The 27,911-nt window shown below is 40.3% G+C and overlaps 4 protein-coding genes and 1 non-coding gene across 6 annotated transcripts; 1 reads left to right on the forward strand and 4 right to left on the reverse strand.

The window, feature by feature from the left end:
* The first annotated feature begins 2,305 nt into the window (after nucleotides 1-2,305).
* LOC131322367 (scarecrow-like transcription factor PAT1) lies at nucleotides 2,306-5,798 on the forward strand. Of its 2 annotated transcripts, none has more exons than XM_058353668.1 (2): nucleotides 2,306-2,442; nucleotides 3,908-5,798. In XM_058353668.1, the coding sequence occupies exon 2, from the start codon at nucleotides 4,074-4,076 to the stop codon at nucleotides 5,646-5,648; it is 1,575 nt and encodes a 524-aa protein (XP_058209651.1). In that variant the 5' UTR covers nucleotides 2,306-2,442; nucleotides 3,908-4,073; the 3' UTR covers nucleotides 5,649-5,798. The 2 variants fall into 2 exon arrangements, with proteins under 2 accessions (XP_058209651.1, XP_058209652.1); XM_058353669.1 differs by lacking the exon at nucleotides 2,306-2,442 and adding an exon at nucleotides 2,558-2,694.
* A 552-nt stretch (nucleotides 5,799-6,350) lies between these two features.
* Nucleotides 6,351-7,840, reverse strand: LOC131322368 (uncharacterized). The gene is made up of 2 exons (XM_058353670.1): nucleotides 7,130-7,840; nucleotides 6,351-6,992 (listed from the first exon to the last, which is right to left on the reverse strand). Exons 1-2 carry the CDS (start codon nucleotides 7,332-7,334, stop codon nucleotides 6,379-6,381), a joined length of 819 nt encoding a protein of 272 aa, XP_058209653.1. The 5' UTR covers nucleotides 7,335-7,840; the 3' UTR covers nucleotides 6,351-6,378.
* A 795-nt stretch (nucleotides 7,841-8,635) lies between these two features.
* Nucleotides 8,636-15,114, reverse strand: LOC131322366 (probable WRKY transcription factor 20). The gene is made up of 6 exons (XM_058353667.1): nucleotides 14,682-15,114; nucleotides 12,247-12,435; nucleotides 11,028-11,574; nucleotides 10,779-10,941; nucleotides 10,513-10,671; nucleotides 8,636-9,565 (listed from the first exon to the last, which is right to left on the reverse strand). Exons 1-6 carry the CDS (start codon nucleotides 14,883-14,885, stop codon nucleotides 9,088-9,090), a joined length of 1,740 nt encoding a protein of 579 aa, XP_058209650.1. The 5' UTR covers nucleotides 14,886-15,114; the 3' UTR covers nucleotides 8,636-9,087.
* Nucleotides 15,115-19,004: 3,890 nt separating this feature from the next.
* LOC131324892 (small nucleolar RNA R11/Z151) lies at nucleotides 19,005-19,089 on the reverse strand. The gene has a single exon (XR_009199478.1). It is a non-coding gene; the product is annotated as a small nucleolar RNA R11/Z151 (small nucleolar RNA).
* A 1,922-nt stretch (nucleotides 19,090-21,011) lies between these two features.
* On the reverse strand, nucleotides 21,012-27,865 carry LOC131322369 (FRIGIDA-like protein 1). Its single transcript, XM_058353671.1, has 5 exons — nucleotides 26,636-27,865; nucleotides 24,584-24,759; nucleotides 23,746-24,502; nucleotides 21,856-22,031; nucleotides 21,012-21,771 (listed from the first exon to the last, which is right to left on the reverse strand). The coding sequence occupies exons 1-5, from the start codon at nucleotides 27,720-27,722 to the stop codon at nucleotides 21,301-21,303; spliced, it is 2,667 nt and encodes an 888-aa protein (XP_058209654.1). The 5' UTR covers nucleotides 27,723-27,865; the 3' UTR covers nucleotides 21,012-21,300.
* Between the last annotated feature and the right edge of the window lie 46 nt (nucleotides 27,866-27,911).

Raw genomic sequence — 27,911 nt, forward strand, 5'->3', positions numbered from 1 at the left:
GAGTGGCAAAAACATCTCAAACTAGTAATAAAATTAGCGAGCATGGTGAGCCATGGGCCATAATCGATCCTTCCTAAAAAGGATTTTTTGACGGTATTGAGAGTCGGTCCGAACTTTTAAGAGGATGGGATTAGAAAAAATAGAGACCCAAAGTATTTACTTTTTGTATATTATAATCCGGTGTTTGTTGAGTGAAAAGGAAGGGATTTGAATCATGATTCTAAACTATTTTTATGAAATAGTCACCATATATATGGGGTAATAACCTAATCACATCAACAGGAAAAAAAAAATCTAGTCACATCATGCGCTTGCACATACGAGAGCGAGGGCACGAGAATGAAAACGTCATCCAAAACAACTCAAACTGCCGAGTATTGAGAGCGTGATCGCAAAGCGAAAATTGAAAATGGAAGCGAAGGAGCCATCCATAAGAAGGATTATAGGAGCATACGACTAAGGTACTAAAGAATACCACATGGAGGGTGGAATTGGCTTTCGCCCTATACAGATTAGATTCTCCTCTCATTCAATGATCAAAATAGTTATCATTATTATTATACTTTTTATTTCACTCTAATCAAACATAGTGCAATTCATCGCATGTATAAGTTAAATGAGCCAAACTTTATAATGCTCGAACTCGGCTCCTTTACTAAAAGAGTTGGGTCCGATTTATTTACTAAACGAATTTCAATAAATAAAAATTGGAGTTTTGAATTTGAACTCAACTCATTTACTACATGAGCTTAAAAACCTAGCCTTCGACTCAATTACAAAACAGGTCGAGCCGAACTTTAAGAGTTGAGCAACTCGGTCCATTCGCAGCCCTGTCGGTGTAGGAGTTTTATTTGGGGAAAGTTACGAAACCAACTTCAAGGGGAAAAAGGGCCCACAGTGTTGGGAAAAATTGATGACAGCATTAGGTTCGTCGTCTCATCACAAAAAGCCACATCGTGGTCCGTGGGCTTAAACCGTGTGGGGCCACTGGCCCATGCGGCGCTCCACCTATTCACCTGACTTCTCCTTCTTCACCGAATTACCAATTCACCCTTTCTCTCCTACCGTTACTTGTCCTTTTTTTTTTTTTTTTTATAAAAATTTTACTTATTTTCTGTGTTTTTGCATAATGCTAATTAATCCGACCATACATAAAATAAAAAAGAAGAAGCTAAAATTGACTTTGTTGTTGGTCTGATGAAGGACAGGTAACACGTGTGATGAAGTCAAATTCAGGAATAAATGGACATCATTAAATTTCCTGGGCAACATTCACTTTCATTCTTAAAATACATGTTGGAAATGATACACCCACTGAAGCAACCCCCACCGGACCACCCACCGCACGTCGCCGGGCCCACTCCGGCCACCGGACGGCCAATCCGAACCGTCCAAAAATTCTAAAAAAAAAACCGAGTGGGCCTATGCGAGAATCAACGGCATCCGGTGTGTGTAGGTGCTCAATCCGAACTTTCAAACATTAGATGATCCGAGCCGTTAAAAATGAAAGTTTGGATCGAGCACCTACACACGTCGGATGCCGTTAATTCTCGCATGGGCCCACTTGGTTTTTTTTTTAGAATTTTTGGACTATTCGGATTGGCCGTCCAGTGGCCGGAGTGGGCCCGGCGACGTGCGGTGGGTGGTGCGGTGGGAGTTGCTTCGGTGGGTGTATCATTTCCCCATGTTAAATACTCATAGGTTAGTCGAGATGCGTGTAAGATGGTCCGGACACCTGAGTTATCAAAAAAATATATGTTAAATATATAGTATTTTTATATACTATCCAGATACAAATTAATGTTCTTTTTAGTTTGTATAATCGACTGGATCCGTTCATCATAGGTTTAACTTTAAAGATTCTAGTTATCCATTTTGTATGTTTGAAATATGTTGACGATTCGCTGGATTAACAGAAGAATATTCAATTCGTCCTCATAAGGCACATGCTAAATACGTTGTTTATATCGTACATAAATGACTTAAGCTTGTTTTTATATTGTATATTCATTAGACCCGTTCGTCACAAATTCTATTACTCGTCAACGATTCTACTATAACGATGTAGTTGCCAATTTTATAGTTTATTATATATGAAAGAATCAATTTAATTTGATCATTTTAATATATCCTTAGTAATAAATAAGGGACGGAAAATGAATTTAAAAACACATATCATACCTCAATGATGTATTCAATATTTGGAAAAAAAAAAACCTCTCCCAAAATTTCATATTGGGATTGTTTGTCACTGTCAGAGGTCGAAGTGTAATTATTAGAAAGAAAGAGGTCACTCATTAGTTAATCTTTCCTATAAATCAAGAAAGAGTCTTTTTGAGTAGGGGGACCTTCTCCGTACTCTACTCACACCTGACACCCACTTTGGAAACTTGGTTTGGAACTTCTAGCAAAGCAAAACAAGAAAAACCCAAGTGGAAGAAGGTATGTCCAACAACCCCTCAAATCATCAACTTTTGCTGTTCAATTATTTGGAGAATTTTATTTGCAATTGTATTCGTTTTGGTTTGTCTATGTTCTGATTTTACTTCCTTGGTCAATATAATTATGTTCAGTTTGTTTTTAATTTCGTTTTTATGGCTAATAAGGGTGATGGGTTATGAGCTGATTCTGCTCCCCTTGATACAATCTGGGGCTACTTCACAATTTCTATTTGGCTCAAGGTTTTAGTTTTAGGTCTGTTTTCTCTTATTTTGCTCTTCTTTTGTGGTTTCTGAAAATGGGTTGCTCAGAAATTTGTGAAAGAAGGTCCTCTCAGATGAGGGATCTTAACCTGGTCTGCAGTTTCATGTGTGTTCATTTATGGATGCAATGATTTCCAATATTTAGAATCTTGATTCTTGAGCTTCAATCCAGCTCTTCCCTTTGTTTTTCTTTCGGTGGGCAAGAGTAAATTAGAGAACTTGCTGTCTGATATTGATGGGCTTATTTTTTTTTTTCTTCTGACGTTTCTTGGCATTTTCACTCTTCACAGTTTCATTTTCCTCAAATCATAACGCAGAGTTTTTTGGGTTGATGGGTTGGTTAAGCGGATATTTGTTCTTGTATAACTTTCCTCGAGTTTATTTACTATGCGTCGTAGGGTACTCTCTTGGTAATTTACTTGATTAACTATGTACCATTGTCTTTTGTATTAAGTGTATTGCAGTTCCCCATTTTCATTTTGTTGCATTTCTAGGTATTTGAATTCTTCATTTAGACAAAGTTGTTGATTATGTCGTTTTAGGTCGGTAAACTTGTTTGAAGAGGGTTATGATAAGTTTCCTTCTGTTTTATCTTCCATAACCTTGAGTTTGAAGCTGACTTATGAGAGTTGAAACATAGTCTATATGTAAGGGTAATCAAGGAAGGCGCCACCATGTTACAAACATAAAGTGTAGCTTCTTTTCTCGTAAACAGTTCATCGGTGGATGCACGGAAGAGTACGTTATGATAATATGATTTCATAATAGACTCGTAAAACATTTGAACAAGCTTGTTCAAACTGGAATTCTTTTGGTCTATCCACATGAAATTGAAAACTTGATTAGTATGAGTTGATTCAATCCTCTATCTGGCTAAAAGATCACATCTGATGTCCGCTTCTCTTCACATCAACATAGTCTTCTATAGTTCGGATATCAGGTAGCATTTGCAATTGATGAATACGTTATTTCCCTTTATGCTTGGATTGGTAGCAAATATTGTATGTTGCGACTTGCTAAGTCCTTCCCAGTGAGCTTATTCCTTTGTTCTTTGCTACTTTTAATTCTAATGGCATTTTTATTGCCCATTATGTTTCCATAAATGGTACTATTTTCATGATCCAAGTAAATTTTGTGTGCTGTCACTTGCTAAGTTCTCCTTCATTTATCAGATGGTTGAAAAAATCTTGAAAACTTCTCTGCAGGGATAGATCAGCTTGAAAGAGAATGCTCACAACAAAGCCAGATCTAGAGCCAAAAAAGAAAAATTGGCATCGTAGACGTAACAATATATAACGTTTCTTATCCGCAGTTGAATTCAAGGACATTTCTGCTGGAAAGCCTTGCTGAATAAGAATAGGAACTTACTCAATGCAGGCATCTCAGAAACAAGGAAATCGAGATGGGTACCACGGGCCATATTACCAGCCTATGCAAGAACTTGAGTCCTATGCCTGGCCTCCCTCCCATAATCTAGACCACAGCTTATTCTCGGATGATGGAAGCCAATCCACAGCACCATTTGGTTACCCTTTTCATAACTCCCCATCTACTGGCAGTTCCGTCTCACAGCCAGATTATCAGTCAAATGCATCTGACCCGAATCATTCCCCTGACCATCCTATCAGCTCAGCGGTAAGTGGGATTTGCTCAACAGATGATTTCAATGACTTGAGGCACAAGCTAAGAGAGCTGGAGACAGCTATGTTGGGACCAGATTCTGATATCCTCGAAGCATGTAACAATATGTCCGTTCTGGGTGAACCCAATCAAATTTCTTTGGAGACGGACAAGTGGGAACAAGTGATGGAGACAATCAACAGAAGAGACTTAAAAGAAATGCTCATCGAGTGTGCAAGAGCTGTAGGGGAAAATGATCCACTAACAACCGAATGGTTGATGTCAGAGTTACGACAGATGGTATCGGTTTCTGGAGATCCGATCCAACGATTAGGAGCGTACATGTTAGAAGGGCTTGTTGCGAGGCTCGCTTCCTCAGGAAGCACCATTTACAAAGCCCTTAAATGCAAGGAGCCCGCCGGTTCTGAACTCCTCTCTTACATGCACTTACTCTATGAAGTGTGCCCTATATTTAAGTTTGGATATATGTCTGCTAACGGGGCGATTGCTGAGGCAATGAAGGACGAAAATGTAATTCACATAATCGATTTTCAGATTGCTCAGGGCAGTCAGTGGGTAACCTTAATCCAGGCTCTTGCATCTCGGCCTGGTGGGCCCCCATGGATCCGTATCACGGGTATCGATGATTCCACCTCAGCTTATGCCAGGGGAGGAGGACTTGATATTGTGGGCCAGAGGTTATCCAGGTTTGCAGAATCCTGTAAAGTACCCTTTGAGTTTCATGCCCTACCTGTTTCCGGTTCTAAGGTTGAGCTTCAAGATCTTAGGGTTAGGCCTGGGGAACCACTGGCGGTTAATTTCGCATTCATGCTGCACCACATGCCCGACGAGAGTGTTGGCCCTCAGAACCACCGGGACCGACTCTTGAGGCTGGTTAAGAGCTTATGCCCTAAAATTGTGACACTTGTTGAGCAAGAATTCGACACAAATACCACCCCTTTCTTTCTGCGTTTTGTTCATACATTAAACTATTTTGCGGCTGTTTTTGATTCGATCGATGTGACACTACTGAGGGAGAGCAAGGAGCGGGTAAATGTTGAACAACATTGTTTGGCTCGGGAGATTGTCAATGTAATAGCTTGTGAGGGGGCTGAGAGAGTGGAGCGCCATGAGCTTCTTGGAAAATGGAGATCAAGGTTTACCATGGCTGGGTTTGTGCCATACCCACTGAACTCTATGGTGAATGCTACAATCGGGACTCTGCTAGAGAGCTATAGTGGGAAGTATAGGCTTGAAGAGAGAGACGGGGCTTTATATCTTGGCTGGATGAATCAAGACTTAGTTGCCTCTTGTGCATGGAAGTGAGAATCCAATGGTATTCAAAGCGTGTCTCCTATGTCTCAGTTGGCAACCTGCGGTAATTCTTTCTTGATTTCATCTTCACAGGTTGTGGATGTTTACAGCCTTTTGTTCAATTATGTATCACGTGATAATAAATAAGCTTTTACTGAAACAGTACTTTGAGTTCTCATGAAAACTGCATACATATTGCCTCCCTCAAAGTGCATCGAAACAATAATATAGGTATATTCAGTAGAAGTTACCATAAGCAGTGAGGCCCGGTGCTAGGGTTTTGTTCAATCAAATGATGACCTGTAAAACAATCCTTGGGTTTTCAATTGAGTCATATTGTTCATGTCCATGATAGTTTCTCTCACCAACCACATTAGCTACTGTCCTGGCAAAATCCAGCAAATGATAACAGCTCTCTTCACATTCTTCCATTTTACGATCTTGATAACGTCCAACATTCATTTCATCGCTCTTTTTGCTCAACTGGGTTCCATTCTTCCTCTCATATGCCATGTAGAAGCACTTGTCGTGTGTTTCATTGGCAACCTGGAGTAATGCTTTTTTCATTTCCTCTGGATAGGTAATTACTGTTCTGCAGTCTTTTTGTTTAGATTATCTATCTTTACTCATCAATAAGGCGTTTATCGGCTAACCACCACAGAAACAACAATATTAGGTCAGTTGAGACCTACAAAAATGTTGAGTATCTCAAAATGCATCAAAACAGAAGTATGGATGCAATTCAGTTGAAAATTACAACAAAGCAGGGAAGCACAGCACTAGGGTTTTGTACAATCAAGTGGTCTGACTTAAACTGCACTCCTTGAACTTTGATTGAGTCATATTCTTCATGATGACTTCTCTCATCAACCACATTAGCTACTGTCCCAGCTATTGTCCGGCAAACGATAACAGCCCTCTTCACATTCCTCCCTTTTATGATCTTGATCATGTCCTCACTTAGTTCCTCTCTGCTTGTGCTGAACTGAATTCCATTTTTCCTTGTATAAGCCGTGTTGAAACCAGATTGAATGATCCTGCAGACGCGACAAGTGAGATCCTTACAACAAGCCTCAGGTACCATACTTGGCTTCTTCCCACTGAAACAGTTCATAGTAGTGCCATAGAACTGTAACAACTCATTCCCATCCACCGTGCTTCTCAGATGCATCTTGTGTTGCTCCCAGGCTCTCTTCTTCACCATTTCTCTATACCTTTCGAACCTTTCCACCATCTCTGCTGAATTGTTCACCCGGAGGACTTTCTTTGTTTTTCTGTATTGCTTTGAGGGGTATGTCGATGCCCCTTGGAAAATCATCTCAATAATTTTCCTTGATGGGTCTGAAGTGTCTAGCTCTGTTAAGAGTACAAGAAGGAACCATAAGTTGGCAAAAATCTTAATTTCGTGCCAGTTGCAGCCCCCATGGGCCATGGCTACACAACTATAAATGATGTAGTATTGCATTTTTAACTACAAGATTGTATGTTCGCACCTTGATATGAATTTTGAGGATGCTTCTGCCTGAAAATCGCCTCGTACTCTCGTTCTCCTTCCATTGGATGAACAATTTTGCCATCTGACTTCTCCTTTTCAAAGATGCATCTTCTCTCCTTGCTGAGCTTTTCTGGCTGGCGGACACCAATTGGCTTACTCATACAGTTGGCTCTCTCCTTCCAGAATACCCATAAGGAATGCATCTCTCTCTCTCTCTCTCTCTCTCTCTCTCCACACACGCACACAACCTGTGAAAGCAACAGGAAAGAAACAAGGGTTAATGGAAACTGGCAATGTTCAAAGGTTGTCTTGTACAATGCCGCAGCTATAAGAATACTATTCTGCAAATCAAGCTTGCAAAAGCGAACGATCTCATGCTCATGCCTACAATGGCAGCAAAGAAATAGCAATAGAAAAGAAACGAGAAGAAAAACAAAGAACTTTTGCCCGTGTAGTTAATGTAGGTTTCAAGGCCCACTTGTTCAGTGGCAGATGAAGAATTCTTAATGCGGGGGACAAAATCACATGTATTCATGAATTAACAACAAAATATCATCTTTATATAATAATAACACAATTTTGAGGGGATTTTTCTTCATAAGTTTTACAATTGCACTCCCCTAGGTCCGCCCCTACACTTGTTAATGTATGGTTACTAACTTATTTTGCTTATCTTAGCCACATTTTTTTTTAATGAATAGAAATACAAAATAAGAAAATAAAAAATGACTTCTGTTTGGATGCATACCTCAGAAGCAATTGGTAGTATAGCAAAATCCTCTCTCTTCCATGAGAGATTGTTAGAGATTCTGGGGTGTCTTGTGGGAGTCATATATCCTTTTGTTTTGTACGTACACCGTAAGAAGTTTGAAGGTAAAAGGGTTAGATTGCAGGGGAACGATGCTAAGGCCACAAACGTGGCTACATTGCGTACAGTTTTTTCAGCAGGGAAACTGAGACAAAAGGTAATAAGGGATTTTTGTACTCTACCATTAATTACCCAGTTGGAGTTTTTCCAGAAACAGCACACCTGTTTAGTTTATACTGTACCACCCAAAATTGAGCTTCAGGACAAGAAATCTTTTGGAGCTTCGAAAGGGTCAAACAAATCTTGTAAACCGAATGTGGTCCTCGGTTGGATATTAAACCTGGCATGCACGGCTCACATGGGTCAGCAACGGTTGAGGACCGAGCCCAGTGAGTTTGGCACAAGTGCTCTCCAAGCAAATAACCACATAAACAAGTAAAAACACGCAGCGGATGGTCATACGATGCTAGGCCAGCGAATTCTATCCAGGCATGCCTATGAGAAGAGGATCCAGGCATGATTATGAGAAGAGAATCCAGGCATGAAACACGCGGATAACCAATGCATATGGATGATTCCAATAACTAAAGGTGGTGTGCTCTTTTACAACAAACCAGGTCTTGGAGGTCACCAATCAAGGCGTCAAGTTCTCAAAATTTTCATGCATGATCGGTGTTCCCACAAACAAAATACGAATTGCTCAATATTTGGTCTAGCTAGCTATATGAGAATGAGATACGAAGCTCTCTATTCAATCCATAATATTACAAGGCTTTTGAAAGCGATCTAAAAGATCCAACAGGACATAGGCAAGTATTTTTCTGCAAGTACCTTTCATTTCTAGCACAAATTGAAGTTACAACATGTGTCGGTCAGAACTGTAATTTTAATTTCATATTTGTACAGAACATGTGGGGTAAGAGAGATTAATGTAGAGTATAAGAAACAGACTTAAAGAGAACTGCAAAGCTTCACTGAAAAGCAGCAGGCAAAAGATACAGCAAGATCAGCGCTAAAGGTTTTCATAGAGGATTTTCTCATAACCTTGTCCTCAGTATTAAACCCTTCAGCCTTCCATCCCTCAGGGGCACCAAGCGAGAAAACCCACAATGTTTCCATTATTCTTTCCTCCCAATCAGAAAACAATGCTATGGGCCCAAAACTATCCTTTCCAAGTTTTGTGGGTATGGGTTAGAAGGATGATTCGATGGTAGAGTCTGAAAGCTACGACCATCAATACGATTTTCTGTTGATACATGCGCAACGCCATTTCCAACACCATAATACGCTAACATAGGGGTTCCTTGAGTAACCTTACAATTGGAGCCAACACTACTGTACTGGTTTTGCAGAGGTTTTATTTGCTGCTCGTTGTATCCGTTTTCAGCACCAGAGCTAATCCCAACCCCAAGATCGAGGCTGATTGAATGGCTCTCGTCTGATCTAACCCTTGGCATTCCGTTCATAGTTGCAGGCCCCGCCATGTCATGGCTACCAGTCCTCGCCGTGGGTACATCGTGATTGTGTTTCCCCTCGTACGTAGTTATAACAGCCTTGGGATCATGAGAGGCCCTTTCAACATGTTTCCTAACCGGGCATCCAGCATTTGTGCACTTGTAATAACTCCTGCCAATATGCAAGAACAACACATTGTATTATTTGAAACCCTTGACATCAACTCTCACTTCACGAAAAGCAATAAAACAGCATTGGCATTATGTCAGTTAGCAAGTTTAGCATCTGGTCTAGAAATGCATTTAGTAGGATAAAGGTGTCGGCTACCTTGATTTTTGAGGGAAATTGGCAGCAATGGCCAAGTATTATTAGAAAAGTTGCTGACAATGGCTCCGTTAAGTAGTTCAAATAGTGTGATCAAAGATTACAACCAACTATTAATCAGTTGTTCAAACAACATACAGGTAAAAGTAACTATGCCGAAGCCATTTTTGGCTTGTTACAGTGTCGAAAAAACCACACACTCACACACACACACAAAAGCAATGCTGCTACACCAATTTGGTGTCATTTTGGCACAATCTCACATATAGATAATTGAAATAAACCCATCTCGTTTTTCAAGGCAAATCGGTTAGATTGGATGATATGGGAGATTTGGCAAAATCAAAGTTGGTGCCAAAAGATGGCATTGTAGCAAAAAATAGAAACATGTGTACTTACATTTTGCCAACTGCCAAGTTATGGTTTTGGCAGCCTACATGACTCGTGAGTGGACTTGCTCCAAGTGTGATATTTCTAGTTGGCTGGTCCAAATAATAACAGAAGCTGGCAACGGTGTGGGTTTTAGAGGGGTCAAATGGCTTCAAGCATTACTTTACCAGGAATAAATCTGCATTTTGATGCTAACAAAGAGGTCTTGACCTAGCACGATCATAAGTGTTATCCAACCCTAGGGTTGTGGCGTGAGTTCATGTCTCAGGAATTAGCCTCTCCATAAAAGTGGGTAAGGCTGCCTTGCATACTGGGTTCGACCTTTTAATCTGTATGCATGGACGCAAGCTCCATTCTCTGTGCCCCCTTTTAGTTCCGCACGAAGTCAAGAAACTGAGACATACCTTGGATTAGGATTGCCTCTCACCACTTTCTGCCCATATTTACGCCATCGATAGCCATCATCAAGAATATCAACCTCACTCGTAGTTTGAACAACTACACGTGGTTCACGAATTGGTTTAACTACTGATGTGATATCAGAGCCGACACTGTCAAACTTCCTGAGAAAAAATTTTGGACAGTTCGATCAAAGTTAGTACAAGGACAGTTGAACACAGCTATTAACAAACACAGACAATCACTCTACAGCCAACTTAAACATCATCACCTTCGCTTTGAAAATGGGTCATCATCATCAACCTCATCGTTTGTTCCATTCAACTGGGGAGCTGCACCTTCGACACTATCATCATTTGTTCCACGAGGAGATAGCTCAGGGGTCCCATTTGGCTCAATGTGAGAATACATCTGAGCACTTAAAGCAGATTTGTCTTCAAAGAACCAACAAGAAGGAATCACTTCAGTACACCATAATTTTTAAAAAAAAGAGAAAACACAGGAAAGTCTCTTTATTTACCTTCTTGAGCTGTTAAAGATGAAACCTTATCAGTTTTCTCTTGGTTGGACATAATAGCACCCGCAGAAAATCGACGGGCAGGTTGAGGTTTAGGATGATCATGTGTACCCTTATACACAATCTCCTTGATTTGGCCATCGAAAGAGCGTTCGAAAATCTTCTTCACCTCACAGTTAGGATGTGTACATTTGTAATAGCTCCGTGGAAATTCACATCCTTTGACAAGTTTCTGCCCATATTTTCGCCAGTTATATCCATCATCAGATGACCTATCAGCAGTGACTGGAGCCCCAGTGTCTTTATGATTAGATTGCGATGCTTGTTCCCCTGAATTTAGGGGCAATCCCTCCTTAAACTCATCATAATCAACTCCAGCAGGTGCCGTCGATGTTGAAGCATACATATGAACAGGTGTAGGTAGTTTCACTTCTTTTGAGGATGATGCCATCTCACTTTTCACACAAGTCAGTGATGCAAATGGTTGAGACTGGCATTGAGCTTGAAATTGTGCAAATGCCTCACTTGTCTGGGTGTTCATGCCTGTAGTCTGTAAGAAAAATGTAAAGCAGCAAGTACACAGTGCCAAAAATAAGTTCAAGGATAGTCACAGATGCATCAAACTGAAACCTACAAATATATAGTCATGATTCTTCTTTTGATTAAAAATAAATAATGTTGTGATTAAAACTAAGGCCTTTTATTTAGTGTATAAGGACCTCGTCCACCTCCACCCCGTAGTATCTTTCTATTAAAAACACAAAAGGTAGTCATCAAAGAAACATGCAGCATTAGCTGTTGGCATAAGCTGTATACAGGAAAACACTCATATTATGTACTATGTAGCACTTGTGCCTTTGTAACAAGCATTCTTCTAGGATAATAAATAAATCTGAAAGATGTTAAATAGTGCAACATGGAGTGGAGTCTAGAAAAAGGTGATACTTCACATGCTTTTGAATTTCAATGAGCATTTGAATTATATATGTGGCCTTGGAATGCACAAAATGAATGCCAATCTAAAAGTATCTAAGTTTCTGCAAAAGAATTAAAAACAGAACACATGGGTAGCCCTTGTCCTCCAAATGTATCCAATCAACACCATACAAGCAAAACCACTGGAATGAAGTTTAAATGGATAACAGCAATTCTCAAGTGGTATGAGTTCTTATCAGCAGGGCAAAATTAGCAATAGCCATATTATTGTTCATCAGGGCATTACCATGGGTGTCACTGCTGGTAATCTCGAAACAGATCCAGCATGGGGTTTGAACTCAAAACCAACGGTTTTACTTTCATCGACAGTAGTACTAGTGGAGGAATTAGCAGCAAATGAGAAACCAGGGGAACTGCCAGAGAAATGCATCAATTGACGCCTAAAATATGAACCTGTAGTTGGAGAAGGCTCTGCCTGCAGGATTCAGAAGTTCATCAAAACAACTGGTTAGGTATCTCCTTTATTGCGATTAATCTCAGCAATAGCATATGATACACACACACCTGCGCATGCACACAAGAATCACACTATGTTACTTTTTTACACAATTCGGTAAAAATTGGTGATTGGTGGTACTTAAGGAAGACAAGTTGTATTCCAGCCAGCCTCAAAGACATAACATTGCTTTAACCAGAATTCTTCCTCTGATGTTATACCGGTTTGATTCCACATTTGGGTCCGTTTTAGTAGATTACAAATCCCATGTGAGTGAATTTCAGATGTTCGAATGCAACAATAGCTGGAAGGATTATGTATCTGTTGGAAGATCAATCCTATAAAACATGGGAAAAACTAGCTAGGGAATCTGGTATTACTTAGCCCTCCGCTAATAATCATTGATATTATATCCCCTCATTTTTGGTCAGGAAAGTGACAGTAACAATGATGCTGAAAGTCATCCAGACAGATGCGATTCTTTTCCCTTCTTTTAGCAGTTTTTGTGTATTTTGCAAGTTGCAACATGTCATATCACAAGATAAAAACGGCCAGCACAAACAGATAGAAAGAATCATGCTGTGAAAAAACAACACCGAAGTACATAAACAAGAAAAAAGCTCCAGATGTTGGAAGTAAGACATATTGTAGAATAAACACATAGGGGCACGATTCCAATCAGAAGGTAACAGAGCATATCATAATGCAAGCATAAGAATCCATTGGTCCCAGGATACGTAAGCCGTTCATATAAGCTAAAGTAATGAGCTAACCAAATGCTTAACAAATTGTGAAGTGGTGAAACGAACCCACCTTCTAATCAGAATTTGTACTTTACTTGAAAGAAACCTCCTTTTTCCTAACGAACAAACATCGCAGATCACATCACATCACATCACACCAACTCCACAAAATTCTCCACTAAAGCTACTATGATGCAACCATATTCTCCGTTCGATTGCTGATATGATGTGGGTTAGCTAAAAGCCTAAAACTAAAAGACAAACAAAATTTCAGAAACAAATGCATTTGAGGGTATTACCGCCACATTATAGCTTGTTTGTAGAGAGTGATTCCTTCCAGTATATGACTAGGAGCAAAATCAGGAAACAAGAAATAACTAAAAATTTCATTGCTGATATAGCAAAGGATAGCTAAAGACAGGGGCGGATGGAAGGGGGTGCCCGGGCCCCTGCACAACCAAATATTCTCTTTAATTGTACTAGTTTTCACGTTAATTTAGAAAAATCCTACAAGATAAGCCCCTGCAAGTCCTTGGATAAAAAAAAAAAAATCTAACTAGTATATACATGTGGAGAAAACTCCTTATGATTCCAAGTTATCAACAATTTTTTAGTAGTGTGCACACAATAAAATGATGGCTATGTATATACACTCAAACTTACACCTACCAAGTAGCAATATATAGACATGGAATACAATTTTTGTTATCAGTCTAGAAATACATGTGGTTCGGGCCCCGCTATGCATAACTACTGCGTCTTCCACTGGCTTAAGGACCTCTAAATTTTAGAAACAAACAAAATTGATCAAATTACTGCTGCTTTTACAGAATAACACTGTCCATTTTATAAACCAAAATTCAATTTTTGATAGACCTATCGATATCGATAATCGATGAAGCTGATTTTTTGTGAGGATATACTAGTGGATTCTACAAGAAGAACGATTCAGATTAAATGCACAGCGGGGCCCACAAATAGCAGTGGACCAGTGGTGTAAATGGTGGGTTTTCCACCTTAAGAATTTAATCTCCTCTCAATAGGAACCAAGTTTTCCATTCTCACTTATAACTGACGAAAATTTGGAACATAAATGAAATGAAATCTGAGCATCAGATTCGAAATAACTACGAGGGCAATAATTCCAGTAAGTAATACAGGACAAAATTAAGAAAAGGAGGAGTGATTTCAAAAGGACTCCTTTTTATTCTAACCAACCAAACAATGCCCTAAATAAAATGTGAGCATCAGATTCGAAATGATTAAGAGGGCAAGTTTTGCCACTAATTAATAGAGAACAAAATTAGGAAAAGGAGAGAACTGATTTGGGGAAAAAAAACTCCTTTTTTTTATTCTAAGCAACCAAACAAAGCCCTAAATAGAATCCGAGCATCCTATTCGAATCTGAAACTAAAGCTACTGAAATTCAAGTACACCACTGAAGATTCAAAATCGAAGAAATGAGAGAAAGACCTAACTGACCTTCATATTGGAGAGGAAAACAGGGGACTCGAGAAACGACGACGGGCTGAGACCTGGAGGAATGGTGATGCACGGGGATCTGGAGATCGGGAGCTTCGCCGGCGACATGAGCTTGTACCTCGCCGAGCTCGATCCGGCGCCGGACCATCCTCCGGCCTCGGAATTCGAGTCTACAACGTCGGACTGAGACTGGGAGTCGTCCATTGAGTTCAGAGAGAGAGAGAGGAGAGAGAGGAGAACAAGTACGGAGCAGTAGCTTCGATTTACGAAGAGAAATGGAGAGGGTAGTTTGGGAAATTTATTAGCTTACATCTCCGGTCCACATAGTCACATAATTCGAATGCGTAAGCATGAGTGAAAGAGTGGAAGTAATCACGAAAATTTGGAAGAGAAACAGCGCATAGCGAAAATTAAGAGCCGGAACGAAAATCACTATGAATTGGAGTATATGTTACTTTGGTCTGCTAATACTTTTTCCGTTCCATAATATTTATCCGGTCTAAAAAACGAGAACGGAGAGAAAGAAAGAGAGGAAGGGGGAGGTTGGGTTGACTTAAGGGAATGGATCTGGATGTGGTTTTGGGGATTTGTCATTTTCCTGAGTACAGTATGTATTTTTGGTTTGGTTTTGATTCTTTTGAAGACATGTGACCATTAAAAAGGAGTAATGTGGGCATAAAATTTGGGGTGCAGTTCCGTAGTTGTAAGATCTGATATGCCGAAAATTTACGTGCCAAAAGATTTTTTGGTCGTTTGAAATTAAAATTAAAAAAAATCACGCAATTTAACAGCCGTAAAATCTCTCAGCATGGAGGCATAGAGATTTTTGGAACAGAGGAAATCGGACCCGTTCGGATAGGTGGGACAATCAAACCAAAGTAGAAGTCGTCCCGTTGGATTGATTGAAGTGGTCATAGGAAATCTAGTCTGGTTTGGTTGCAACGTTCGGCTATAATTATAATTTCACCAACCAATATTTAGTAGGAATTATAATTTCACCAACCAATATTTAGTAGGAATAATAATCAGGGGCTGAGGTAGTTAACTACTATAGTCATATTCATAATACTATAAAATAGGAAAATATATTTTTAAAAAGAATAAAAATGAGAGTAATTTCTTGAGTCTGTTGGATCACTTCTTCATTTTAGATTGTAGCGTGCTATCAAAAAATTATATACAAAACAGGAAGATACAATTAGAGAAAAACGTTTAAAATTTTGAAATCTCTCTCACGTCATGTTTTTATAACATGCATCGATATACGTCACTATCCATTCATAATTCATACCGTTTTCTTCCTCTTTATCCGCAATACCCGTCATCACACATGAGAGTGTCATAAATTAAGCGTTGTACGCACAGTTTGAAAATAAGATTATTGTTGGGAGTGCCTTCTAGGCAGGGACAATTTATTAGTTTTGTATATTTTACAATAAGATTTAGATATGTTTAAGTAGTCATGCTATAATAGAATAATCTCTAAAATTGTAAGTAAAATTAATTTGGTCGTCATTCAAATAGCTCTGTCTTTTTGTAACACTAGAAAGTTGTTCGCGTGAAAAATGCGCAATCTAAGCTTGTTTAGTTATGAAAAAATAGTAATGTGGATTTTTCACGTAAAGATAACAATAACAATGGCTTATTAACATTTTTGGTCCTCAAAATATTGCTGTCCCATTTTAGTCCCCAATGCAAATATTGGAAAAATTGTACCAATGTAGTTCCCAATGTTGAACGCCGTTGACTCAAACCTTCAAAACGAGAGGCATCCAAGTCATTTTTCCACCCAAATCCCTTTGGACGCCCAGATCAGCTACCTGAATCGTTAAAAAAGTGGTGGTGGTAGCCGTTCAGGGGGTGTTAAGAAAAGGTGGTGGTGCGGGTGAGGGGGGGGGGGGGGGGGTTGGAGAGAGGGGGAAGCGAGGAGGTGAAGGAAAGAGATGAGCAGCATGCCACAGCAGCTCCGGCAGCAACAGTAACATGCGCAGTAGCTGCGGCGCGGCGGCGGCTGGTCGAAAGAGCAGAAAGAAAAAGGAGGGAATGGAGGGTGGAAAAGGGAGAGGATAGAAGAGGAAGAGGGAGGTAGAGGTGAGCAGTGGGCGGCCGACGGGCGGCCATGGCTTCTCCTTTTCGACGAAATAGCTCAATGCATTATATTAAAAACACAAGATTACAAGTTCAACAAAGCTGTCCTTATTTTCACATGGCTGCTCCTTTTTATTTTGTTTTGTTTCTATAATGACAATCAAAGAAGCACAAACACATTAACCAACCTCACGTATTCATGTCTGACACGACACGTGTCTAACAAGACTAAATACGTTATATGTGTCTAATTTTTCCTCTGTGCGTTTTCTACTTAGTACAGGCTGGGAACTCTCTCAGAACACGTTAATATAAGAACACATTTTAAAACTTGGCCAGAGTCAAAATTATTATATGTTCAGTACATAAACACTTAGAGCGTTAGGTAAAATACCTTGTGAATAGTATACAATTCTATTTTACCTTTTAACTTTTTCTTTCACAACTATATCAACCGTATCTATTTTACCTAACACCCAATAAAATAAACATTTTCACCTTTTTTTTTCTTTTATCATTTTTCCAGCAATAAAATCAAAGTGCAAGTTTTAAGTCCAAGCCAGATTCTTTATCTACTAGATCATCTGGTTCATGAATCTTGATGCTGGAGGGAGCAGGTGGAAATTTTAGAGGCGTCCTCTGGATTCAGATCACGAAACCAAAAAACCCACAAGTCTCTCTCTCTCTCTCTGAAACTACTGAAAAACCCACTAATCAAACCCACAAATTTAACCCATAAATCAAACCTCAAACCCACCAAGGACGTGGAGATCATGGATGTTTTGAGATTGTAGAGCTGTTCAACCCAAGTCTCCTCGACCAGCAGATGGAAGAGAGAAGGTGAAGAAGAAGAAGTGCCAAGCAGGAGCCCAAGAGAGAGAGAGAGAGAGAGAAACAATAGTATTTTACCGGATAACTTGTGAATAGGAGTTCGGTACTTGTAGCGAAGATTTTTGGTAGAGGTAAAATAGCTTCTTGTTTACCTAATCCGCTGCAGAATGATTTTCTATGTTTTGCTTAGTTACTTTACCGAAAATCTTTCTTTACCGATGCTGATATTGTTGCTCTTAAACGACAGCTTTTGATTTGTATCTTCCTAACGTTAATACTACTTTTGGTTTTTATCGTAATTTGATAAAAATATAGTTCTCTGAAGTTATATGACTTCCTAGATTCGTCAATAATACAAGAATATATTGTTTATTCAATGTATCCACAACATGTCCGTATCCTAATTTTTGAAAAAATACCGTATCCATGTGTCCGTGTCGTATCTGTGTCCCTTGTTCGTATCCGTGCTTCTTAGACACCAACCTAAAGCAGACTGACAATACAAAAGCGTATTTAAGGATCAAAGTGAAGAAGGCAATCCCAATTTCAATATTGAGAATGCTCATTGAATGAACAATTCGATAAGAGAGCTCGGATCGAATCGGTATTTCGATCCGAGCTCTTGGAATTGGAATAAGTTCAGCAGTGGATCACGAGATCTTGGTGATCTTCTCTATTGAATGAATGGGGAGTCTGCTTTAAAACCGTCCACCCTGCACCCACTCCCTGAGTCTGTTTTAAGAATTGGTGACTAACCCATTCAGCGACTTTGGCATTGGACGTTCCCAAAATAGGTACTCTAGGGTGCCTGCCATGCCATTCAACCAAAATCGAAGGTGTAGAGCCTCCATTTTCATATAACTAACTGTTTTTTTTCTTTTTTTCAATCTGCAAGTTCGATTCTCAAGGCAATATTTATACTAAACTTACCATAAATGACAACTTTAAGAAAAAATGGCAATCGGAATGAGCAATCAATCAAGATAAAGCCATTATAGCAAGAGGAACCAAAAGTCTCCCAAAATAGGTAATGGCTGCAGTCTTACCTTCTTTAAATACATAAACGAACAGATTATCCATTACCCATATGCGCACACATGACCATAACGCAGATTAAAAACCCGTATTGGAGAACACCTAACTTGCAACAAAAGTACAGAGAAAACTGGAAATTGATCTAGTATGAGTAAAGAACAGGATCGTTACTCAGTGGAAGGATAAGTCGTTTATAAAATTGGATCATGGAGGGACACTCAATGCCTTGCCTCATCACAGCATACAGATACCTTCTGAAAGATATCCAAATAATTTGCAGAAAAATGAGGCAAAAATGCAACAACAATACGCTATAGGCTAAATAAGATCAATCAGACAAATGAAAAAATACAGTAAAAGAAAAATCAGAGGCTTTTTGTGTGTAGAATCAGATCATTGATAAGATACCCTCACTGAAATCTGCTAAGATAATTTGACTTATCACCATAAGCCCCCTTGGATATTACTATGGGATGAACTGATTTTCCAGCAAAGGGTTTTTCAGAAATACCCCTACCTCCTATTAGATATAGAGCACCATTTTTTCATTTGAACGCGATACATTGTACTAAGATTCAATTAATAAGAATGAAATCTCAACCCTATAAGGAAAATCTCAGTAGATATAAAATCTCGACCCTAAAAGGAAATCTCATATAGTGTCCTTCATCAATTTGGGTTGTTATTTCATGAAGGAGTCTGGAGGGAACATCAAAAGGAAGAAAACACAGTAAACACTCCTCAATGCGAAAGGAATATATCATTCTTGATATGAAATCAGTACACATAAGAACAAGCAAGTAAGAAATTTATACAGCTCAATCGATGGAAGAAACTGCTCCCCTACATCACACAGCTTAGTAGATGGATTAATTAACAACACATAATAAAGCAAAAAATGAAACACATGCTCCTCTAATAATAACAGAAACAACCAACAATTGTTTTTGCAATGCATGTTTGGTATTCCACAGCAAAGGAGGGAATGTAAATTCGCAATATCCTTTTAACTGAAGCACAGTATTTAGTTTCAGAAGTTAACTAAACACCACCAGCCATCTAGGCAGTGGTTTCTACAAGTGATCTTGAGATTGCAGAAAAATCATAACAATTTTTGTCGAGTACGTGCTTCCCAATGGTTTCCTGAACATCCGACCTGTGTCCGTTGAACTGGGGACTTCCATACCCGACTCTTCTTCGGCTATGGTTGTCCAATATGGGAGTGCTAATAAGGCCCATTGGCTGCGTATACGTCTCACATGAGGATGAATACAGTGAAGAATCAAAGAATGCATGAGATATTCAAACGACAGACAATCGTAATAAGAAAAAACTGCGGGAGGCAAGTATAAGCTCCAATGAAACTGGCCATTTAGTTCAGCAGCCCATAGGCTACAACAGAAAATAACCAAATTGTTCCTGAGCCCAATTTCAGGCTTCCAGGCAATATCAAAGATTCCCATGACAAACCTTCAAGATAAGAACTGAACCGGTAAGAAACCAACCAGCAAAACCCTTCTTTTTTCCTTGTGCAGTTAGATTTACAAGCACAAAAAAAATAAAAATAAACCAAACCGAGTCTTAAGTCCCAATCACTTGAGGTCGGCTACATGAATCTTTTTCCTCTATTGAGCTCTGTCAAGGGCCACTTGTTCACACAAATATACTATACTCATATCGTTGCGCACCACAGCATCTAATGTCAATTTAGGTCTACCCCTCCCCGTAGCATTGCTACCCAAAGCTATCCTATCTGCTCTCTTAACTACTGCATCTCCTCGTCTACGGTAGACATGCCCAAACCATCTTAGCCTATTTTCCATCAACTTCTCTTCTATGGGTGCTACACCTACCATCTCACAAACTATCTCACGAACTGTTTCATTTTTAATCCTGTCTCTTCTAGTCTTACCACACATCCACCTCAACATTCTCATTTCTGCTACACTCATCTTGTTCACCTGTTGTTTCTTAATAAGCCAACATTCTATCCCGTAAAGCATCGCTGGTCTGATGGCAGTTCCATAGAATTTTCCCTTCAATTTTATGGGTACCCTCTTGTCACACAGTACACCAGTAGCGCTCCTCCACTTGAGCCACTCCACTTGAATCCTATGGGTCACATCATCGGCAATCCCTCCATCTCTACTAATGATTGAGCCTAAAAAGTCTGGGTTTATTCATAACCACTTTAGTTTAATTTCCCATTCAGGAAAGGACCCTGAAAAGGAGGGAACCGTTACTTAGGAGATGCAGAGCATAACCTCAACATAAAACCCTTGCAAAAATGAACTAGATACATAAACCTCCGAGAAAGAAAATGCTCCGTTGATATCCTGGAGATCGAACAAAACGAAAAGGTTCCTTCCATTGTGGTTCCATCCCTAAAAGCCCTTAAATTAAATGATCTCAAACAAAACAATTCACAAGTGATGTCAAAACATCTTAACCAATATAGTTTTATAGTGAGGAGAAGTGTGACACAAAACAGCCACCGCTTCAATACACTTCAACAAATATCAGATACACCAAACCTAGTGGTGCTAGAATCTTGGTGATTAAAAAGAAAAATATGCTTTCCAATACCTAGTGCTGCATAGTGAGACAAATGCTACGACGTTGTCGAATATTTACACCATCATAAAAGCCCGAATAGTACAAAGACCTACTGAGGGTAATAAGACGGATGGTGTTGATGGGGGAAGCCATACCTACCATAAGCAACTGGCCTATCAAAGTAAACAGCCGGCATGTGTGATTCTGAAGGGGGTGCATACTGCTGTGTAGGCATTAAGTTTCCAGGGAAACCTAAAGCAGGATGATCTGGCAACAAACCTGCTGGATGTAACTGAGACTGCTGAAATGCAGGACTGGCTGATGTGGTAGCAGCATTACTGTTTGGAATTGATGCCAGACCATTTGGGGCAGTAGTTCGAGAACGCTTGTTTCCACTCAGCCTCTGTGGGTTGGACTGCTGCTGAGGCTTGGAAGCAGAACCTGATGAAAATCGTTCCCTCTCTAGCTCTGTGATGCGTCTTGCTAGGTTCTCCTTCAGATACTCAGATTCAAGCTTGTGAACCTGAATGATTTCAATTGCAGATTTTAATGCACCGACTTCTTTGGTTCTGGCCTCCTCCTGCCGAACAAAATCAACAAATATCACACTTGTGCCTTAAACAACTATTTTAAAAACAGTCTTGCTAACATGTGCCCTCATTACCAGAGAGTCAAAAGAATAGCATCCGTCCTCGCAAATTTTGACAGCAAGCTTCTTGGAAGACTCCACATATTCATTCAAGACGAGAACGGGTGGGAACTTTTCTGTAAGCTCAAACTCAAAAATAAATTTGATCGCCTCAAGTTGTTTGCCCCTACTAATGAGTTTTGTAATAAGATCTGCAACAAATAAATAACGTGGGTGAGTTGGCTTGAGCAAATATCGTATAGAAGCCATTGAACTATTGGATTTCAGAAAGTAATGACACTACGGTTTGAAGAACAAATCCCACTTTCCTTGGATGCTAAATGGTGCTTTTATTTGTTTATGCACCAATTTTGAACAAATTATGTCATGACATTAACAAAACAAGAAACTAAGGCATGAGTTTAAGCTTACTGCCCTGAAGGTTGTTGAATGCTGAAATTGCACCAATCGCATAGTTTTACAAAGACTCGAGGCCACAAATATCCAACGAGCATAAGGTTATGCAACCTAGTTTATAACGAGTGCTAATGAAAGATGTCTGCAACGTGCCAAGGGGATAAATTCATTTATTAAAGGGCTATCTTAAGGTGATATTGCAAGATGTTGCCAAAGAGTGAAATGACAACTAGAGAATTCTAGGAAGTCAACACAGATCTTTTGGTGAGGTGTCTAGAATTCAAAGCGGATTAAGTCAGACCGGTTACTAAAAACTGGATATCTTTCAACCCAGTTCACCAGGCAGGGTTCTGTATAAGGGTATCGTGGCCTCTAGGGTTTTCTTAAGAGAGTTACTGGACATGGCCAGCTCATTCCATCATCATATTTCATAGTGAGATTCTATTAGTTAATGAGGCTTAAACTGAACCACGCAAACCCTTGCGTTCTTCGAGTGATTGCTCTCTTTTCTGCTCTCAATTTCTGGTTCCACCAAAACAAAACTAATGTCACTTGATACACATAAAGCCCTTTCAACATAGTTGACAAGGAATGAGCAGAGGAAGCCATAGGACAAACAGAAACCTAATCAACATGCATTGACCAACTACAACAAGACATTGTCACGATAACTAAATGCATGTCAAACGAAGGCCACATAAGCTTTTTGTTAATATCGAAAAGTAAATATACACATGGGAGAATAATAATGGGGCAATAAATCAAGAGAGTCTTGTCCAAAAGCCTCCAAAGCCTAGCTTTGATACCATGTTAAAGCATCCAACTCAAAACCAATTGACAATAAGTGGAGAGGCCGCCCAGACTCTATACTAGTTTTGGAGGTTAAAATAAACCAAAGTGGGACAAGAATATCCAATCTATTTTCTTACTCCTCTCTTCAAAAAATAAAAATAAAAATTCTTACTCCTAGATGAATCATGCATTGTACCATATCTAAGGTAGTCTTTGCTTTTAATGCACCAAGTAGAGTATAGGATTAACTAATTAACTACAATGAATCCTACCCTGTTCAACTCAAAAGGATACTATCTTCGACTTGCAAAGAGCTCAATATCCTCGCCTTCAATGAAGAACTAATGGTTGACAGTCCCTATCATTTTCCACAGCCAAGTCTAAGACACTATGTATCTGCTGAAAATAACTAATCAAACATTATCACGATTTACCACAAGTAGGCAGTGTTAGGAACAAAGCTGGAACAGCTGCAATAGAATGAGCATCTATTGGACTGCTCATCCTGGTGTGTGGTTCCACTAAATATCACCGAACATACCTTACAAAAGTATCACCATTTCCAATTCAGGTGAGAGGGCTATTCCGTTGGATGACCATTAATTTCACATTATCAATCCAGCAAACCAATAACTATACAGTTATGATTTGAATGCTGAATAATAGGTGTATATAAAAAGTGTAACAAACATGGAGAGAGAAACTCAAGATCCTCACCAGATATCCTATCCCTGAAACCAAGCACCCGACATAATTGAGTAGCCTGTTCATACTTTGCCACAACAACAGCGATATCAACAAGATCCTCCATACTAAACACATCCACCAAACCAAATGCCCCCACAAGATTAAGAAACCCAAATGCCTCCAGAGGATTCTCACCATCAACATTCACCTTCCCTCTCCACTCCACTGCCAATTTCTTTGCCCTCCCCTTCACTTCGGCGCTAATTTCCAGCTTCAACCCCGTCAACTCCTCCAATAAAGCCACGCAGATTATCCTCACAACACGAAGTACCTTATCCTTATTACCCTTTGAATTCGGTGAGTAAAAACCCTCCATCCCGTCCAAAACCATCCCCGCGGCGTCTGGTGCGTGACGTAGGGCATTACGCAGCGGGTGCGGCAACTTAATCCTAATAGCGGTCTGCTCCCTATACTGCTCGGCTATGTAATTCCTCAAACCTAACCCGTCCATCTTTTCACAAAAGGATTTCATCTCGGCTTGGGCAGTAGGTTTAATGTTTGGAACATATGCCAGACCACTAGTTTGAAAACGCTTGCTTCCACTTAGCTTCTGTGGTTTTGACTTCTGCTGAGGCTTGGAAAGAGAAGCTGATGCAAATTGTTTCTTCTCTAGCTTCTCAATGCGCTTTACAAGGTTGTATTTTGGATACTCGGATTCAAGATTGTAAGCATTAATGACTTTGATTGCATATTTCAATGCACTGATTTCTTCGTTTCTGGCCTTATTCTGCCAAACAGAGGCAAAAAGTATCACGCATGTTCCTTCAAACAGTTACTTTAGTAATTGTAAAGCAAGAGGCAACATTACCAGAGATTGAAGAGAAAAGTGTCCATCCTGGCGAATTTTCGCAGCAAGCCTTTTGGACTCCACCACACAGTCTTTCAAGACGGGCACTGGTGGGAACTTATCAGTAAGCTCAAATTCATAAATAATCTTGAACGCCAGATGTGGTTGGCCCTTAGTAATAAGTTTCAAAACAAGATCTGCAACAATTCCAAATAATGTGAGTGAGTTGGCTTTAGCTAATGATGTACAAGACAAACTCTTACCTACTTCTGAACAAAGTTCGCAGAAATCAGGTCACAACATTGTTTTTGTGAGTGGGTGGAATAACCAACTACACATACTAGCTAAACAATAAAGAAAGGGAATGACGAAATGAACTTAAACAAGTTTTCTGGCCATGAAGGTTGTTGAATGCTGATATAGAATCCCAGGTTAAAGCGGAATAAACTACTACACATAGGCCAGAGGCAGACACAATGGGCCACCCGGCCCTCAAACTTCGGTATTTTCTTACTACGCCAAGATAGCTTTTGGTAATAACAAAAGGTTTATTAATCATTCTGTCCCCTTCAATACGTAACAATTTTAAATTCGTCCCTTCTAATTTTGAATCATTTGACCATAAATTCCCGTAAATCTACATACTTTCATCTTGGGCCCCCTTTAAATCTTGTGTGTGCCACTGTACACCACCCTACTGTTCTTTTTGTGTTTGCTTTGGCTCAAGATTTTGGGTTCAGTCACACCAGATCTAACGTCAGTTGCACAAGACAAGCCCTTTAAGCATGGTGAAGGAGGACTGTGCAGAGGAGATTGCTATACTGATAGAAACGAAACCAACATGCATTAACCAGCCACAACCAACACTTTTCGCCATGATCAAACATCTGTCAAAGGCTTCACGAGCATTTCATAGCTATCAACCTTAAGCATACATTCATATGAGAAGCTAATTTGTTTAATCAATCTACTTACTCCATATTGTTGGATAGCTTGATATGCATTGTTGGGCCCATTTCCTAGACGCTTAAGCTTTTGGGACTACCAGTAACTTAACATGGTATCAAAGCTCAAGTTGCAAGAGGTCTTGGATTCAAGCCTCTCTGTTTGCATTCCGTCCCCATTTGCATTCTACTTATCCCTTTCATATTCTGCTTACCATATCTCTATAAATTTGCATCTCCACATGCAAGCCAGGTTGCACGTGAGGGAGGGTGTTTGATAGCTTCATATGCATTGTTGGGCCCATTTTCTAACAACTTAAGCTTTTGGAACTACTGGTACCTTAACACATACAAGAATCAAGCACTCTATCATACCTACAGTAGTAGTCTTGCATTTTAGTGCACCTAGTCAGGTAATGAAATTACGAAATCAATAACAACTCCTCCGAAATAAATAACGAATATGTTATCAACTTGCAAAGAGATATGTATCCAGTATCCACCCATTCAATGACGAACTACCACTTGACAACTAAATACAATAAGGCAACTCTGAGACATGACATAGAACTTACAAATAACTAAACACTCCTACAAGACAACTAAACAAAAGCAGGCAGTGTTGTATGGAATGCTCCTCACAAAGTTTGGTTCACCTAAAACTGCCAGAATGTGCATTACATTCCATTCGGAGGCCAATGAATGACTTATTCATTCCTTCCCAAAAACATTTCAGAAAACCAAACACTAGCGCAATACCAACTAACATGTGTATCTAAGGGGTGTAAATAGTGTCCGGGGCAATAGGCCCAACAGTCATATAAAAATCTCTAGTTCGGGCAGATGGAGCATCATTGACACCCTATCAATAAACTACACTAGCAATAATCTAACATTCTTCCCAAAAAATGGCAGAATGTGCATTGCATTCCATTCCGGGGCCAATGAATGACTATTTCAGTCCTTTAAACACTAGCGCAATCCCACATAATATATTTGTATCTAAGGGGTGTGCATAATGACCAAGGAAGTTAGCCCCCTGCCCTACTACTGATCTAAACCCTAAAATTCTTCCAAACAAATTGTTGTAAACACAGATAAAATTGACAGGGAAACTCGATACACTGACCAGACATCCTCTCGCCAAAACCAAGCACCCGAAACAACTCAGCAGCTCGCCTGTAAAACGCAGCACGGGCAGCGAAATCAACAAGATCCTCCCAACCAAACCCAACACCACCAACCAAATCAAAAGCCGCCACGAGATTCAAAAACGCAAATGCCTCCATTGGCTTCGCGCCCTCGGCACTCCCCCCCACCTTCCCTCTCCACTCCGCCGCCAATTTCTCTGCCCTCTCCCTCAGTTCCCCCCGAATCTCCGGCTTCAACTTCGTCAACACCTCCAACAAAACCACACAGCTGCTCCTCCAATAAAACCCGTCCATCGCGTCCAAGACCATAGCCGCCGCGTCCAGCGCATGCCCTAACAACGCTCCGGCCAGCTCGGCCCTGTGCTCGCTCACCCGCGAGTAGTTCTCGGCCACGTAGTCCCTCAAGCCCGGCCCGTCCATCTTCTCGCACAGGAACTTCAGCTCGGGTCCCACGTACACCGTATCAGACCCATGTGTCGAGGAGTCTTTTAGCACAATTGCAGATGAGGATCGGCCTGGGTTTGGGAGCGGCTTGTTGGGTGGACCCGTCTGGGTTTGAACTGGGATTGGTTTGGATAACTGCAATTGAGGTCGAATTGGGTTTGCTGCGGATGGCTGCAATATGGGTTGAATTGGGACCGGTTCGTATGGCTGCAATTGGGATTGAATTGGGTTTGCTTTGGGTGGCTCCAATTGGGATTGAATTGGGTTTGCTTTGGGTGGCTCCAATTGGGGTTGAATTGGGTTTGGTTCGGATGGGTGACATTGCGGTTGCATTGGGGTTTGTTTGCATGGATGAGATTGGGCTTGTTCTGGGGTTTGTTGTTGGGATTGGTGTTGGTTTTGGAGGAGGTAGAATTGGGAGAGGAGGGAGGAGTGGAGGGAGGAGAAGTGGGAGTCGAGGTCGGGCCAGGTGAGGGCGTTTAAGGCGGGGGAGGACAGAGAAGTGGAGGGGTGGTGGTGGGATTGGAGGTTTTCGTAGGCTTTGCGGAGGTTTTCTTTCTTGGAGTCGACGAGTTCGAGGGCTGCGGAGACTGTTTTCAGTGTTGTCTCCATGTCCTCCATTCTGGGAATGGGGTTTGGAGAAAACGAATCGGATGAAAACCTCGACTTACAGTTACAGGGGGAGAGAGAGAGAGACGGGCGCTGGAGTTCACCGACAAGGACGGCCGGGCAATTTTTCCCGCGCCAATATGCTACCAGAGGGAGGGTCTGGGAGCAGTGATAGGAGTAAGGGCTCCGTTCCGGACACCT

The sequence above is a fragment of the Rhododendron vialii genome, chromosome 4a (genome assembly GCF_030253575.1).
Source record: "Rhododendron vialii isolate Sample 1 chromosome 4a, ASM3025357v1".
In the NCBI taxonomy this organism is placed as follows: Eukaryota; Viridiplantae; Streptophyta; class Magnoliopsida; order Ericales; family Ericaceae; genus Rhododendron; species Rhododendron vialii.